This window comes from Vanellus vanellus (assembly GCF_965231255.1).
Source record: "Vanellus vanellus genome assembly, chromosome: 5".
NCBI lineage: Eukaryota > Metazoa > Chordata > Aves > Charadriiformes > Charadriidae > Vanellus > Vanellus vanellus.
In genome coordinates this window covers 50,045,863-50,063,854 of record NC_138910.1, presented here as the reverse complement: position 1 = coordinate 50,063,854, position 17,992 = coordinate 50,045,863, and the positions used below count along the sequence as shown (strand labels likewise).

Sequence of the window (17,992 nt, the reverse complement as noted above, 5' to 3'; positions counted from 1 at the left end):
GATGGGGAGAGATTGATGAGAGCGAGCAGAATGCAAGATGGACTCTGGCATGGCCCACAAACACCTGTCCTCCTAATTGACCTCACCAATTAGTGCTCTGTCTGTGAATCAACCCTTTTGCTTCAGGCTAGGAGGTCCTCTGCTGTCAGAGAGCAAGAGGAGGAGGTTTTCAAGGGTAACCAAGTCCAGCGGCTCCTTCCCCTTCACACCTTCACAGGGCCACTTCCCCTGGCCTTTACCAGGTGTGTCTTTGTCAAGTCCTGAAGTGCTTGGGTTCATCACGTTGGCTGGAGAAGATGGCTCCGGTGCATTTCAGGGCAGAGCAAAAAACCATGTTGCAAAAAAAGATCTCCCTGGGCTACAGAGTCACTGCCTTTCCAAGACCCCCTCGTCAAAACGTCCTGCTCGGAAACACAAACTGTCCCAAGAAAGATGCTGCTTTCTTACCCCATGTCCTTCCTCCTCAGAAAGGAACACACCCTGCTTCATGCTGTGCTTAGAAAATAAAAAAGAAAATTACGTACTCTTAGAGGAAGTTCATTACAACACAAACCTAAATTTCACTTTGTATTACAAGAGAAAAAAAGGCCAAATTTGCCTCTGAGCCTCCTGCTGCTATTAAAATCAACAGGATTTGTGTCTATACAGGCCTATGTGAGGATGACGGTCCGGACAAGATGCTGCAATGACAAAAACTGTGTGCTACGATCTGTATTCTGCAGGCACTAAACTGCAGCTCCTTTCAGTGCAAGAGCCCCCTTGCATTTCTACCTCATGAAGAAAGAAATTGCCCTTATTGTTTTCAGGACTATTCAAAATTTGGAAGTAATGCCTCACTAACAAGGTGATTAAATTTTTTTTTCTCATTTCTCTCGGGTCAAGTAGATTGGAAAGTCATCAAAACTAACAGCCTGACAACAATTTTTCATGGGTCATTGACGGTGGGAAAAGAAAAGAGCCCAAAGTGGGGAAAATAGTTATTCAGAAGGTGCAGCCGTTACCGAATACAGCAACTTGCAACAGGCTACCTTCGGGGAGAGTGGGAGTGCATGAGCAAGCAGAACAAAGTATTCTCATTAGGCAGTTAGGAATCAAAGCCCTGATCCGGTTCCAATTTCTTCCACTGCTCTCGACTAGCTGAAGTATAATCAATATTCCCTACTGTGTAAAGATGGAGCATCCCAGGTGGCACAATCAGGTGGCTTACTCAGACTGCCATGAAATTGTTCCTCCTGAGGATGTACGATAAGGTCATTGATCTTGTGCTCTAAGCTATGGGTGAACAAAAGGATTTCTGAGATTAAAAAAAAACTGCTCAGACAATCACTTGACTCTGCTAAGAATTTTAGCCTTTTTTTTTTTTTTTTGGAAGTCAAGGCCTTAACCTCTGAGCCTCTTCAAACTATGTCACCCACAGCACATTTATGTTAGTGAAAGTACATCTGTATTTCTTATTTAGGAGAGGAGTGATGAGGACCCCCTCCAGGTTGGTGCAATGTGCAGATGCAGCTGGGCTGGAGGTCTGCTGAACTGAAGAGTTTGCAGCTCTGTTGTCACAGTAACTGGGTGACTCAACCTGAGATGCCATCTTTGGGCCTGAGCCATGCACGCACACCTAATTTTGTGCCTATACTTGCAGATTTAAGAGATTATTTATTATGCTGACTAATTACTCGGAGATGAGATTTTCTGTTTTTTCATGGTGTTTCATGGCGATTCACTTGCAGAATCAAATTTTGGTTAAGAATTATTGTCAAGGAAATTGCATTAATTAAGCAAAGGAAGTTGAAAGAATAATAAACAGATACAATAACATAATGAGGACTCGCTCTTCATCAGCTGCTTGAACAATTGAATAGAAAAATGAGGTACACAGTCAAGGCTTCCCAGTGAACGGACCCACAATAATGCTTTTTAACTTTTTCCTATCCTTTAAATTTTTGTTGCAGAGATAAGGAACATGAGGAAGTGAGAGGACAGAGGAGAAGGAACCTGTCATCCCCCCCTCATCAGTACCCCTGTACAGCTGTGGGTGCACATCTGAAACAGCAACGAGTGTAACAGTAATGAACTTCTGCAGATAGAGGCTGGCTGATGTGGCAAAGGGTTGACACCTCTCTGCCCAGGTGTTCACAGTATTGCATTAAAAATAATAATTTACAGAGGAATTATTTCAGACTTAAGCAATATGAAAGAGGCAAACACCACAACACTATTTAAAAATTTGCGAAAGAGTAAATCGGCACATTGTCATTCTTAAATAAAAAGAAACACCTCTACAAATGGAGATAAATATACTAGGATGTTTCTATATAGCATTTCAACTGAATTCTCCAAAGTCTCTGGCATACACTTCTTCACCTCCCTTTACCAGCCTGATCTAATTTATTTATGCCCAAACACAGACAAATTAAACAACATAAACAATTTAACCCTACGTTTACTACACTACTTACTCTCCACAAGAGAAACAAGGCTATTATATGATAAAAATAAAAGCAATTAACTGCAGGAAACCAGAGACTCCTGAAGCAAAGCAATAAGGAGATCCTGAAAATGTGAATATTGTCCTTATGAAGTACTCACCTAAACTTCTACTTTAGTAGGTACATATTGCTTAGATAACACTCGAGTAACCACTCACTGAATTTAACTTCAAACAGTATCAATAACGGCAAAAATAATGCCTGGGGTTTGTAATGGAAAGTTATTAATAGGGACTCCAGTTCTAAAAGTTACTGTCACTGCAGAGCTCTGCATTTATAAAATGCATACAGCTATCTTTCTATACTTAGTTTTGTTTGTTTGCTTATTTTCAAAGCAGAGAAATTCAACTGCAGGTGCCTGAGAAATCAAACACCAGCAAAATTGCATAAAGACACTGTCCTCTGTGTCTTCTCTGTTTATTTGCAAAAGCTCTGGGGGGAAAAAAGGGAACACTGTTAACCTTTGTCTTTCCCCACCCTACTCACCCCTGTTATTTTTAAAAGTTTAGCTTTAAGTCTCAGTATAGCACGGTGCTTCAGAATTTGTCACCTCCTTTCATGTGTCAAAAAACAAATGAAATGAAGCAAATGTCTGGTCCAAACTGTTCTCTGTGCTACACTGAGAATGAGTCACCATTTTTTCCCCCAAGCCACTACATGCAATAGCCATTGGCCGCAGATCACCTGAACTTTCTGTAGCATAGTCAGGACTTGTTTCCAATCACTTAAATTTTAAATTCTGTAACACCTGCAGAAACAAAACAACCACAGCATTTCTGAGAAAGACACATATCAGAAAAGCTGATCAAATATGACACAAGGCAGATGATTGAAATTTTTTGCCCAAATGCATGTATTCCAAGATTTCTAGGCTTAGAAATTAAATATAATTCTCCTTGTGGGCACTGAACTCCCAGCAGACAACAGAGCTTCTTCGTCCACTGTTCAGAGGGGAGAATACAGAGTTTCTTTGGTCACGGGAATTGAGTTCTAAAAAAATGACATAATATTCTTCAGGTTCCTGCAGCTTAAAAACAAGTTGTCACAGACAACTCAGACTTAGGCTAGGAAAGGTTGCAGCATCTTGGCCCCAGGGTCTTTTGTATCTGAAGAAATAGATTTCCTCTGAATTACCACTACGCTACTCGCTGCTGAGATGCTACCCATTTTCTCAGATCTGACTCCTTGAAAGAGGTCCAAGAGAAGCATAGATGAATTTTCACCTCCAGGGAGTCTTCTCCATCTTAAGCCTGAACGGTTTTGTTGATGTTGAAGACAAAATTAAGGAACACTTCTTGGCCAACCTAAATATGGGGCACAGAGCTCATTTCTAGGCATTTCTGCATCTATACTTTTACCTACGTGTCTTTCTCCACAAAATGTGAAAGCCTGTGGTTTTGTTCCTTTTAATGATGGCAATAAGTGCTGATCCTGGGATATATTTATTTTTCCTCTACAGCCTCTTCTGCATCGCAGAAGTGTCTTCAAAAAGGATATCATCTTACTGTGAGAAGTACTGCAAACCTGCCAGGCACCATCATCACAGTCTTCCTCCATATGCAAACTCAAGGCATCCCTCAGAAAAATCAGTTATGAGTTACTGGGTTTGTTTCCTTCAAAGGAAGAGAAAGTTCAGACTTTCCCTTCTAAAGAACAACTAAGATGACTACTATGCTGATAACAGTAACTGTATATACTCTGCTACCACTTGACATACAGACCACTGGAGGTAGAAAACTTTTTATACAACATTTTAACGTGCCACCTTATAAGACGTTAGTCAATCCTCCAGCCAACCTGCATCTGGGATTCAAATGTGTCCCAACTCAGCATGGGAAAAATTTGAACTTCCTCTTACTCACAGAGCTGAGTTATTTTAGACAAAACGTGGCAAAGATGACAGAAGACAGAACTGTCAAACAGTGCGACTCCCTGCCACCTTCATCTACTGCTCTCTACTATTTTCAGAATTGAGGAGGAAAGGAGCTGTTATTCATGCAGAAGGAAAGAGCCAGATTCAAAAAGCACACGCCAAAAGACTTTCTGAGTATGCTTTCCTACTGTGGTTCTGAAAGGGAAAACCCCTATCATCCTGAAAAGCGTGAATCCTCATGGCATAAAACTGAACAAAACAAAATTTAGAGTACTTCCCCTCCGTGGCCTGCTGGACCATGGAACAGTTTTCAGATATGCCCCTCACTTTACTGAATTAAACTGCCAATACTTTGGGCAAATCTCTTCATGATATACGCTGCAATACAATTGCTGGGGATACAGACAGTGAATACTTCTATCTGCTCTTCCACCTCAAACTTTTCTAGATCTTTAAAGATCCTTATCTTCAACACTACTATTGTCGATGCCATTACGCACAGAAGCACAGCTACATATGCCAACAAACGACTACTACAACGACAGCAAAATATTTGTACTCAGGTTGCAAAGCTACTGGTTAAAATGTGATTATATTTAATTATTAATAATACAATCATATTCCTTCCCTGTTGATAAAATTAACAATACACCTAATTTCATTTACAATGCCAACTCAGTGCAAATGAAAAAAAACCAACAAAACAAAACCAAAACCAAAACAAAACAACTGAATCGTTTTACTAGTGCTTAAACACCATGAAAATATAACCTCACTACCAGGCAACGTGTCTACTCACTGGAGAGCCAGATATGCAGAATTCAAATAAATAAGCACTTCATAGCCAAAACTGTTCTTTTAAATGCAAGACACTGTTGTTGTTAAGACTTATTACCAAGATGACAATAATATTAAACGTCCAATTCCACTGTAGGCACTTTAATCTGATTTACGCCAGTTCATTGCGCCGTACTATACCACAAAGCCAAGCAAAAGAAGGAAGCTGAAGCTGAAAACAGAACAGGCAGTACAAAACATGACCCTCCTTACAACGACAACAGGATCCTGCACTTCGGAGATAACAGTGCAGACATAGTAAGTGGAATTGATCATTGGCTTTTAAAAAGAAATCGCACACAGGCGCAGCAGGGTTTTCTATAGATCTAAACACAATTCTTTTCAATTTGGCTTGGCCTTTTCTTGAGAAGTTGATAAATGAGCAATTTTTTTTTCCTGTCCCTTATATTGGAAGATTAATTAGATACATCACTGGTAGAACCAAAGGAATAAGAAGCTTGTGCAGTTTCATGGCCTTTCTGCAGTTCTCTCTTTTGCTTTTCTGCTGCATTTGTGTTGTTTTACCACCTCTCACAATATCAAAAAACCCCAAGTATCTAGATAAATACACACATATACATATAAACATAAGAGAGAGAACGCACTAGAGAAGAGAGAGCAAGTGAGCTATTTTATTCTTTGCACTGAAAATCACATAAATCAATATATAATTCCCTGTTAAACCATGACTGCAAAAAATTGCTTCCAGATAAAACCGCAACAGAGGTGTGAATAAAGTAATTCACCCACATCGGTAAGGTGTGAGCTTCAAAACACCGGTTTGAATTCAAAACATTTATATAGCAACATAATTAAAGTAAATCTGTTTTAAAACTACACAAAGAACAAATCTGAAATGAGAAAAAGCTTAGCACAGCTCCTGCTACCTTAGCCTTTCCTTTTTGACTCCACTAGTAAAGCTGTTCTCCACGAGCCACACAAGGGCCCTGGTGCAAGTCACAACTGTGAGTGTGCCCAGGAGGGATCAATAATCTTGTCAGAAGAGTGACAAGTGACAAAAATGTGTGTTTGCTTTGCATTGAAAAAGGTACATTTTTTTCTCAAGGCCATTTTCTTCTCTCACCTAAGGGGCTGAGAGCAGCAACTCCGTAACACTGCTGAGGGTCTGCTGAGGAGCATTATTTCCTCTGAAGGGGGGAGAGATTTACACAGTTAGGAAGAAGCTTCTCTTAGAAGAACTTCAATAGACCAGGTCTTTCCTGCCACTGATGATAATGAAAGATGAGACAAGGAGTTATTGTAATCCCTGAGCCATGTAAAAGAAGATTTCATTAAAGAAGCAGCCCCATAAGCAGAAAAATCTTTCCTGCAGGTTCCTTTACTCAGGTCCTGTGTAGCCCATTCCATGTGGTGTCCTGACCTTCACTGGGCATGAGGGGTGAAAACCCAGTTTCACACTCAATTTCATGGCATTTTTAGATCTGTGTTTTGAGTGTTAGATCTGTTCAGTTTCCAAAGGTCACAGGACAGTCACGGACAAACTGTGAAACCAGGACATTTTCATATGCAGAAAATCTCCCAACAAGACTTACTTTCTCCCATTCTACAACTCAACTGACTGAAGTTGGGTGTAAGAATAGAGGGGATAGGCTTCCTATATTAAAATCAAAGGACATTACAATTTCTTTAGGACATACACAGATCTCTATAAGACAAATTGCATTATGAGATGCAAAAGGCAACTGAGGCAGATTTAGCAAGTATGCAGAATGTATTAGCTGTTTTAATAAAATAGCACCATTAAGCTTAACCTTCATTAATCTATAATAGGCTCTTTCTTCATTCTTTCATTTATTAAATTGGGCTTCCAGAGACATAGAAAAACCTCTGAAATCCCACATAAATAGAGAAAAATTGGAAACACCCTTCCTCCCCCCCCAGGCGTGAGTACAAAAAGCATTGGTAATCATTCAATGAAGTAGGAAATAAGGCTAATTCCTTATTCTAGAGACATAATATGCAGCCTGCTCTGGTCAGGTAGAAAATTATCCCTGAACCCATTGTTACAACCATAATTGTTACTGACTACTCTAGGAGAAACATGCCCTTCCCTCTGTAAAGGCCATTGCAAAATGAAAGGTCTGGTCATTATAGATCAGAGAACTAACGGGAAACAAAGGAGGACAATCCCCCATTCATTAGCTCTAAATTCTCATCTGTTATTAAATTTCTTTAACCCTTAAGTTAGCACCTGACACCCTACTTGGAGAATTTACCTCTTTCTTCTCTGTTTGACTGTTTCTGAGCTGGGAAATGTGTGCAATATTGAGCTCTATCTCCCCAAAGAGTCTCAGCAGATGCCTTCATAGATTCAATCTCTTCCATCTGAATATATCTACTCTGCACGTTAGCTATAATCCGTCAGCCAGGTATGAACAGGACCCTAACTTTGCATATATGTAGTAACATGCAAATGACAAAAACAAAGGGAAGTTTCTCAGGCCATATTATTTCAAAGTATGAATTAGTTGAAAATATTCCTAAACCATGGAATACTAATCAACAATCACCTGCTGGAAAATATTGCTATTATTTCTAATTCCACTGAGTTTGTTCACAGTGATTTCCTTACTGGTAAATGATCGAAATTCAGACCCGGTGAGTAATCACCTTGGACAGTCCTTAATTAAATGAGACACTCTACCACATTTTAGATATAATGTTCGATTAATAGGAGCTTTTTTCTTCATATATGCAGAGCTCTTCTTAAGGGAGAGATTGATATGAATTCTTTTTGTTTTAGAAACAGGAAGATAAAACTATTACCCATGCAGCACTTTCAAAATCCAAGGGTTAGGTCCCGAACTCATGAGTTAAACTTAAAAGTTGTGAAATTAAGGAGAAAAAACGCCAAGTATTTTTTCATTTGCCTTCTCTAGAACAATGTCAGCTAGAGCTCAAGAAAAAAAAAAAAAGAAGCAAGGAGAAGCGCATTATTATTACATGTTAAACTCCTGTTTTGTTTTGCAGTAATGTGGGAACAAAATAAAAAGAAACACTGGAAAAGATAAAGCCAGCTAATGAAACCTGGCCACACCACGATTCTTTTTTCATAGTTTTTTGCCTCAGCAATTAGCTTGGAAACATAAAGAAAACACTCCCTGGCACTTACTGTGTGATACTTGCTCTAAAAACATCTGGTGTTTAGTCTACAAATAGTAATACAGAAGTGAGAAGCAGTTGAAAGACACATAGTGCCTCATTCATACAGCAGAAAAAGAACATGCTTAAGGGTCTTGTCTGGGTTTTTCTGAACAGAACAAGTTTTGCTGCATTCACCAAGACAGACAACTACTCTTCATACAACCTCTGTGTTCCCTGGGACCTCTTCTAGTGATGATTATCAGGACTTGTCCTGGTTTCAGCTGGGAAAGAGTTAATTTTCTTTCTAGTGATTGCTGTGAAAGGAATGTCAATACTACCTATTGGTTTTAGTTGTTGCTAAGTTATATTTACACTATTCAAGGACTTTTTCAGCTTCCCATAGAAGAATAGAGAGAATGATGTAATGGCCAATGAAATATTCCATACCATAGATGTCATGCTCAGTATATAAATGGGGGTTAGCCAGAGAGGTGGGAATCCATGATCACTGCTTGGGGACGGTGCCAATTCACTGAGAGTGACCCATGTCATTATTATTGTTATTGTTATTTTTCCTTTTCTGTTATTGTTTCTATTAAACTGTATTTATCCCAATACATGAATTTTTTTTACCCCCTCTCCCCTTCTTTTTTCCTCCTCCCACCCTTCTTGGAGGGGAAAAAGGGAGGGATGAATGAGCGGCTGCGTGGTTCTAGTTGCTGGCTGGGGTTAAACTATAATTTCCTATTTGAGCATGTGAACTCCTGCAATTATTAGCTCCTGTTTGTAAATAAATACCATGATTATAATATCTAATTATAGAATCACAGAATAGTTGAGGTTGGAGGGGACGTCTGAAGAACATCTTATTTAAACTACCCCCTTGAAGCAGGGTTAACTACAGGAGGTTGCTCAGGGCCAGTTGGCGTTTTGAGTATCTCCACAGATGGAGATTCCAAAACCTCCTTGGGCAACCTGTTCCTGTGTCTGATCACCCCCATAGTTAATAAATAAATAAATAAATAGCTTTTAAACATACGTTACTTCATCTCATTTTGTGCCCACTGCCTCGTGTCTGTTCACTGGACACCACTGAGAAGAGCCTGGCTCCTTATTCTTTAGTCCCTCCCACCAGGTATTTATACACATTGATAAGATCCCCCTGAGCCTTCTCTGCTTCAGGCTGAACAGCAGCAGCTCTCTCAGCCCTTCCTCACAGGAGAGATGCTCCAGTCCCGTAATCATCTTCACGGCCCTTCACCAGACTCTCACCATTGCAGCTATTTCTCTCTTGTCCTGGGGAGACCAGGCCTGGACACAGTACCCAAGATGTGTCTCACCAGCGCTGAGAAGAGGAAAGGATCACTTCCTTGACCTGCTGGAAACACTCCTTCCAATGCAGCCCAAGATACCATCAGTCTTCATTGCAGCAAGGGCTCACTGCTGACTCACATTCAACTTGGTGTCCCCCAGGACTCCCAGGTCCTTTTCTGCCAAGCCGATTTCCAGCCGGCTGGCCCCCAGCAGGTATTGGTGTATGCAGTTGTTCCTCCCAGGCGCAGGACCTTGCATGTCTCTTTGTTGAACGTCACAAGATTCCTCCTGGCCTGTTTCTCCAGCCTGTCAAGGTCCCTTTGGATGACAGCACACCCATCCGGTCTATCAACCACTCCTCCCAGCTTTGTGTCATCTGCAAACGTGCTTCACGTGCTACTGCTCCATCCTTCAGGTCAATAATGAAAAGGTTAAACAGTATTGGTCACAATGTCAACCTCTGAGGTGCAACGCTAATGACTGGCCTCCAACTGGACATCCTGCTGCTGATCACAACCATCTGAACCTAGCAATTCAGCCCAATTTCAATCCATCTCACTGTCCACTTATCTTGTCCATACTTCATCAGTTTGTCTATAAGGATGTTATGGGAGACATATATACTTGCTGTATTTGAGATAAACAATATCCTCAGCTCTCACCTTGTCCACTAAGGCAGTCATTTCATCACAGAAGACTATCGGGTTTGTTAAGCACAATTTACCCTTCATAAAACCATGTTGATTACTCCCAATCACCTTCTTCATTACGAGCTGATTTTCTTTTCTGCCTATCAAGTAGTTTATGTGCCATCTCCAGTCAGAGGTTATGTTCTTGTGATTCAGATTTGGCTCTCTAAGGACATTCTAGTTGGCAAAAGTGAGAAAAGTTGATCCAAATAAATAGAAACTGTTAATGTGAAGTCAGTTCAACCCTTGTGTATTTTAATTGAATGTGGGACATCGACTTAACAGAGTCAAGGCATCACATAATCACGTAGTAGGGATGTGTAACAGAAATACTGTGATGAGTATGAAAGAAGTATGAATGGAAGTATCTGCACACAAAAGCATCAGAAGCAACGATACAGCGAAAGGGTTACAAGAACGACATGTATTGATAAGCAAGGACATGCGCGACAGTCGTCAAACTGGCAAACGATGAGAAATATATTGCTACATCTAGACCAGAAGACCAGCACTCTGGTGAGGCCGTACTAGAGATGACCACCCAGTCAGAAACCCACAGCAAAACTACAGCCTGTCACCTCTGCCAACAGGAAACCAGACTGGAAGCCACAAATCCACCCACAATGAGAAAACAGAGACAAAGGGCAACAACGACAGGCTGAAGCAAGCAAGCTTCTGATGAAAAGATGACATCATGAGAACCGTTTGACTCCTAAAGAGTACAAAAACTTCATCTAAAAGCCAGTTTATTGTCATCAATTAAGAGGAATCTAAGAGACATAGTGAGGACTTTATAACCACTGTCCCTCATTATCATCACACACAAGAGACCCTGGCCACAAAGACGCCTTGCTGTTATGTGCATGTGGCTATCAGAATGAGTGGCATCTATGACAGAAGGAGCGCAAGTGAGTGAAAAGAGATTCATTTGAAGTAAATATCACCCTCCCCTCCAATAAGATCCTTCACTGCATTTCCTCACATTAAGTTCTTGATGTCTTTCACATTTTCCCTCTTTTAAATAGACCACCTTAGGTTCAGAGTTTTCCCCATTTAGATTAACTTTCCTGACTAAGCCATTAATCCTGACAACAACCTTAACTAAAAGGCTCTGAGTTTCAGAACACTCCTCTCCACGGGCTTAGCTGTTCCTAGCTTAATTATCAAAAGACCATTCAGAGGACAGTTTAGATACCCTCCTATGTCTTATATCTGAATGACAGAATGAGTTAGCAGAAGCCAACTATACTCCTTACAAGGGTGGAGTGTTATTAACACAGCAGAATCTTCTACTTTTTCCCATTCCAGACAACACCAGGTCTCAGCCCTGAATTCTCTCTCCATTCCAATAATTCCTACTAGTCCTCATGTACTTCTGTAACACGCAGGAGAGTGCCTTGACTCCATGTACTGCTGTACTCACCTGTGCTTTTCTCTTAAGGGCTGGAATCCAGAACGTGTGAAATCCTGCACAAGCAGTGGATTCCCTGTCAAATCTTTCAGCTGCCTTCCCATTCACGTCAACGACCAGTTCAGCATTTTATACTCTGCTTTTAAAAGGCCCCATGTGCTAAACCCATCCGAGGCACTATGCACTGAACATCTGCCTCAAACGCATTTCAAAATACTTTCCCAGTAAAACACATCATATACATACATACCCAATACCAACTAAAAAAATAATGAAAAATATCATGTGGCACACAATATATCACACAACAAAATGGGAAAGGTAGGCCCAAGAAAATTGACAAATATTTATTCCAAAAAGTACCACGAGGACTTCTACTTTAACGTCTCATCAGAAAAATACACACTGAGTAAACAACATAAAGATAATTTTACGGTACTTGGTAAGTCCTTAAATGACTCATTTTCAAGAACTGAGCAAAGGACTAAATACTAAGGATTGGACTATAGTCTTTTACTCCCAAATACTCTCTTTAAGCAGCAGAGTTGAAACCCAAATCCAATTTTAATAAAACCTTTGCACAGGTCTTTTTTTCTGGATGGAATAAACATTAATATGGCAAGCCCCACTCTTTCACAAGATCAGAGTTTTAAGGAGTATGGAAAGAGCCCTTACTTAATAAACTATTAAGCAGCTCAAAAGGAAATGAATAAAATATTGAGAGAGATTTAAAAAAGGCAGGGTGTTAGAGGAGCATTCTTTCTGATGGGATGTTCTCAGCCCATTATTGGGCCACACCAAACACACATTTCCCGTCAGTGCTCCCACTCCAAGAAATAACAAAAGCACTTTTTTTCAAGATCAAATGTTAAGCCCATCCATAGCTATACATATTCGAACAAAAAAATCCCAGAAAAAAATAACAGACCTTTCAAAAGACAGCTTTATGAATTTCTGCAGCCATTTTTAACAGATGACTTCCATCCTCTAAAACTCACAGTCAGGCTCCTTTAATTTGCCATCATGCATTACAAGCCCAATACTTGTGCTCCAGACGCTCAAAGAAGCCTACCTTTTGACAGCACAGTCTTGGATAGGGTAGAATAGAAACAGACGTTCTATCACGATAAGCTTGATATACGAACAAAACTAAGGTTCTACCCCAATACAATTGTATGATACAGCAGCACTCTGCAAATAAACAAGTAATATCTGACCTTTGGTTGCATGATTATCATACATTTGATTAATTGGTTTACTGTAATCATTTTTTATAAATCAATTAATGAATTAATGAGTTTTGATAATTCAGTTTTTTGATCACGCATCAGTATTTTAATTATTAGCTCGTACCGAAGCAAAGAGGGAAAAGCTTAGTGTTTTACTTTCTCTAAATATAAAAAGTGTGTCTGTGTGTATAAATATACAAACTTATATAAAAAGTAATAAACTAATTATTTCATTTCTTGACTTCTCACACGCTACTGCCATTCCTAACGTTGCACTTTATTTTTTTCTGTAAAAACCCTGGGTGAATGAGAAGAAATTAAGACCATCCTTACCTTAATGTTACAAGCTTGTTCCATCAGTCTTCTGGCGTTCTCTTCAGCTCTGTACCTCTTGGGCAACTGAACCCTGAAGAATTTTAAAGCTCCTTCGAAATCCGCTTGTAGAAGGTCCTCTTTTGAGGTCTGCAATTCAACATAGGGAACTACTGTAAACACTGAGAACATGCAGACGTGCTTTTTTACTGCATTTGTCATTTACTGAATGTATTCCAAACCACCACTATTCACATTAGCTCAAAAACATCCTCCTTGAAATCAGGTCTCTAACCCCTATCTCATAAAACAAAACAGAGGCTAAATCATATCTAAGGAATCCCAGGCAGAACAGCATAATCAGAGGACTGCAACACATTAATGTATTTTATCCTTCTATACCTGCAGGGCAAGAAAGGGATTCTGGCTCAGCCTCTTAAGATGTCACTCAGTGAGGAGAAAACCAAAACCCAAGCAAACAACAAAAAACTAGGAGAATTTATAATATTTTCTAGAGAGCTTGTGCATTAGACCATTGCTGATTCTCATAATGCTGCCCTAAAAAGACAATGTATATATAGATATATATGGTTGCAGACATGAACAGCAGAAGCAGAAATGCATATGACTCATAAGAGGCATCAGCAAGTCAATGTGCAGAAGTCTGTGACACAATTTCTCAAAGAACACTGTGCCAGAAAATGTTTTACATGCCTATTTCTACATCTCTCATTATACTGTACCTCTCAGCGTGGTATCAAGCCTAACAGGTCAGAAAATGTTAAACATTCAACATTAATCCAGTTCTGCTACTGATGGAGTAATATGATTCACAGGGACAAATGTATTCATCTTCAGATTTACCAAGAACTACGCCAAGAGATTTAGCAGATATGAAATATGAAGCCTTGGGACAGCTCATTTTAAAAGGTTCGCAGAAATTGAATGTCCAGGCAAGATATTTAGGATGTCATCTCAAAAACGTGAACGTCAAGATCTTTAACCCAGAAAGAGTGAACAAAACGTGTCAATGTACCAACTAGTATCACGGAGATTGGCGCTGCATAGGATGGTATTACTACAAATACCTCAGGAGCAGCACAGGCACCTTTGGTTAATTGCTGAATTAACAGCTCAAGTATCACCGCCAACATTTTCATGTGAGCATCCTCCGCTTTCTCATGAGTAGCACCGTTTGTCTTTTTTTGCCACATTACACACAGTAGGTATAGTACATACACATAGTTTCAAAGTTTAATTCTTAACTGTATTCTCATTCACTCAAAATCCTTTGCTCGTCTCCAATTTCAGACAAGTTCTTTCCACAAAACACACTTCAGCCAAACACAAGAGATTTGGCTCTACACAGGGAGAACCGGGAGAAACTGTGCAGCCTTTGGTGTGCAAGATGTGAGGCTTGATGGTACCATTATTCCTCTTTGGTGTTAAATTTGTTTTAAATAAATAAAAATAAATATAATTATCACTACAATACAGAGAAAGTTTCACTTTTACTTACAAATCCTCCCTACACGCCCTATGAGCTAGCATCACTAGCTCATTTACATGAAAATAATTATGTCTGCTATGTAAAAGCCCTTCTTAAAAGTACAAAAGCAAAGTTTCCCAAAGCAAACTGAACTTCAGCATGGTGCTGCAGATACATAATAGTAATACTCAAACCTATCTCAACATATTCCACGTTTCTGCTGAAAATGCTAGAGCTGCCTATCCAGAGTATCTCTCAAAAATAGCAATTTATGCAAACTTTTGTTTAGTGGGGGAACAAAGAAGCGTTTTTGAAGGGATTTTAAGTTATGTACCAAACTTGGAACAGCAACAGAATTAAGGGGGTATTTTCATGGTTATCCAGATCTCTGACAGTGAAGAGCAGCGCTGACATCAGAGGTGTGCCACCCAGACACTGCTCTGTGCCCAGTCTTTCATTCTGGGAAAGGGCATAGCAACACGCGCTTTGATTTCCTCAGTCAAGAGCCTACAAGGACAAAATCTACACTGTACATGTTTACCTATCACCCTATGGATTTTTTGGAGATTAGTATACTGTATACCCTAATGGGCACACCGTAGTAGTTTTTGCTACATTAATCACAAGGAAAGAGTGAGAAAACTCCAAATACAACTGGAGTAGCTTCAGTGGACCTGTTTCCCCATGACTGCAGCATTTTTAAGGCAGACAACTTTCCGTCATCAAAATCCTCAGAGTTCTCTCAAGATCTATTTGATCCTCCCTTCATTCACAGCCAAGGAAGCTGCTGGGTCATCACTGCAGGGACACAACAAAAGCTGCCTTCAGGATGTTGATGAGAAATGTTCAGCTTTACAAACTATCACATCTGATTCTGTCCACAAAAATTTGGCAGGAGGACCATTTGGCTGAGACTCAATCAGACAAGACCGATGTAGTGTTGACAGAAAGCTGGTGGAGCTGGGTATCTAATGAATCAGACCCACTCCTGAATGCAGCTATGGCCAACGCATCCAATTCCTCTTTCTCACATCATATTTCTCCTGGACAAGTTTTACTGAGGTTATACATGCTTTTGCCACACTTGAGACTAGATCACTATTTCAAATCCACAATGGACTCTATCTGAGATTACCTGCAAGTTGTAGAGTGTGGTGGGAGCAGCCTGTCACACAGGCAGCACGCAGCATCACTGCCAAAACCCACGCTGGCAACCAAGCTGCTCCTGGGCAAAGTTCAGCGGGGTAATGTTGATGGAAAAGCGGTAAATGGTTTGATAACCAGCTTACTTGAAAGCAGTTTCTCCTCTTCCCTCTCAGTGATGTTGACAGCTCTGATCACTATACAATTCAAATAGATTTCCCTATTATGTTGCAAATTTGCTTTCTTTGGAGACAAGTTCTCTGGCATTTCCATCCGCTCCTCTTCCTCACGCTGTGGCAGCCTCTCCCATCCTCCGAAACCCAACGCCAAACGCAACTCTGACCCAAGGTGTACAGGGGCACTAGTCAACCTGTAAAACCCATTTTGCTGCTGGTTTTGGTTTTGCACAGAAGGTGCTCAGCTACGGCAGTGCTGAAAGAGGGGGTAATCTCCAGGACGGGCTGACTGGTACGTGCTTCCAACAGACAGAGTAGGAGGCTGTTTTCAATTAAGACTTCTGGACAGTTGCTCCCAGCAGAAAAAAAACACCAAACACACTTTTTGCCAAAGTTTTAGCGTTTTATTAGGAGCTGAGCTATCCTAATTTGAAGCACATATTCTTCCTAGAGGTCCTGAGTAGACATTTTTATTTTAATTTTGTATTTAATATTTTTTTCTTAAATTAACATAATGCATTGCGAGTTTTGTAAATTTTTCATAGAAATCGGAGGAGAAAAAAACTTAAAAAAGGTAATAATGAAATTTTAAAAAGGTTAAAAAGGTTAAATGAAATTAGAAAAAGGTAACAATGAAATTACTCTGCCAAACTTTAGAAAAGCAGATGCACTTCATTTAAAAATAAATACCAAAAAAGACAGAGGCAAACACGTCAGAAAACCAGCAATTACATGTAAAACATTTAAAGTCAGATTTAATTCTCCTAGGCTTCTACTTGAATTACATTATTATTACTATTTTAACAGCCCCCAAACAAATCTCTCTCCTAAAATTGTAACTATTGTCAATTTTGAAGGTCTCAAACCTGAACATTTTTTAGTCAATGAAAATCCCATAAGAATAATGGTGACTCACGGAAGTAAGAACTTATGTGACAGAGTTTGCGGAACTAAGTTATGAAAATTTACAAACCATCACATTGTGTAGTTTGATTAAATGAGTGGTAGACCCTATAGTGCTTGGCTCTTTCTACTTTGTGGAGTATTTTAATTTCATTAAAATAATTTGTTGATCAAAAAAATTAGTTTCACTATTAAAAATCACAAGAAATCGAAGTATCATTTTGAGAGCAATGACAACTGGGTTGTGTACTTTGTGTATGTCCTGCAAACTAATCTCTTCAGGTACTGATTAAAAACAGGAAGCAACACAAAACCACTGTGTGTGTATATATCTATGCAGTACAAAAAAAAAAAAAAGTAGCAATGTTAGCATCCTAAGATTCAGATTTCATGACATTTTGTGATTTTAATCAATAAATCATAAAGACATTTCAGGAGCTTTTTGGCAGCTGTTTGACAGGCAGAGATTTGTAGATTCGTTGGTTCACGTCACTCAGCTTGTGGAACTCATGAACAACTTATTTCACTACACCATCTGTAAATTTAATGAACTAATAATTAAATTTTGGCAAATGCATTGCATTTTTGTGCACCCAGGGACTTCAGGGCATTTTTTATTATTCTAGACGTAAATTTCAAATAATCATATTTTTGGTTAAAATATATTCTTAAAACCAGGCAAAAGAGGAAACTCACTGAGAACTATGACCATAACATTAAGTTTAAAAGCCTCAGCTTGCCTTTTAGGGTTCAGCTAAATATGCCCTCAAATGTCCTTCCCACATCGCTTAAGTATTTCAATATATTCATACAACTATCTTATATGGATTAGCTGAAACCAAGGGAGAGCCCTTTCCCAGAAGTATTAGGGAAGCTTTCAAATCTAAAGGTAAATCTAATCTAAAGGTAAAGTTCTGGAAAACTGCAGATGTTTCAAATCAGGAATGGAATTGGAGAGACTTAAATGATGTTAATTTTGATTATTTTAAAAAAAATGAATAATGTTACTACTACTTTCCCCAAAA

At 39.5% G+C, this 17,992-nt stretch overlaps 1 protein-coding gene across 1 annotated transcript in view; it reads right to left on the bottom strand.

Moving 5' to 3' along the window:
- LOC309672787 (rab GTPase-activating protein 1-like) overlaps window positions 1-17,992 on the bottom strand; it is a gene marked incomplete at its 5' end in the record, with an annotated part of 117,408 nt that overhangs the window by 53,450 nt on the left and 45,966 nt on the right. The window contains one exon of the mRNA XM_082484380.1: window positions 13,278-13,406. Within this exon, the coding sequence (XP_082340506.1) occupies window positions 13,278-13,406 (129 nt within the window). The remainder of the gene's footprint in view (window positions 1-13,277; window positions 13,407-17,992) is intronic.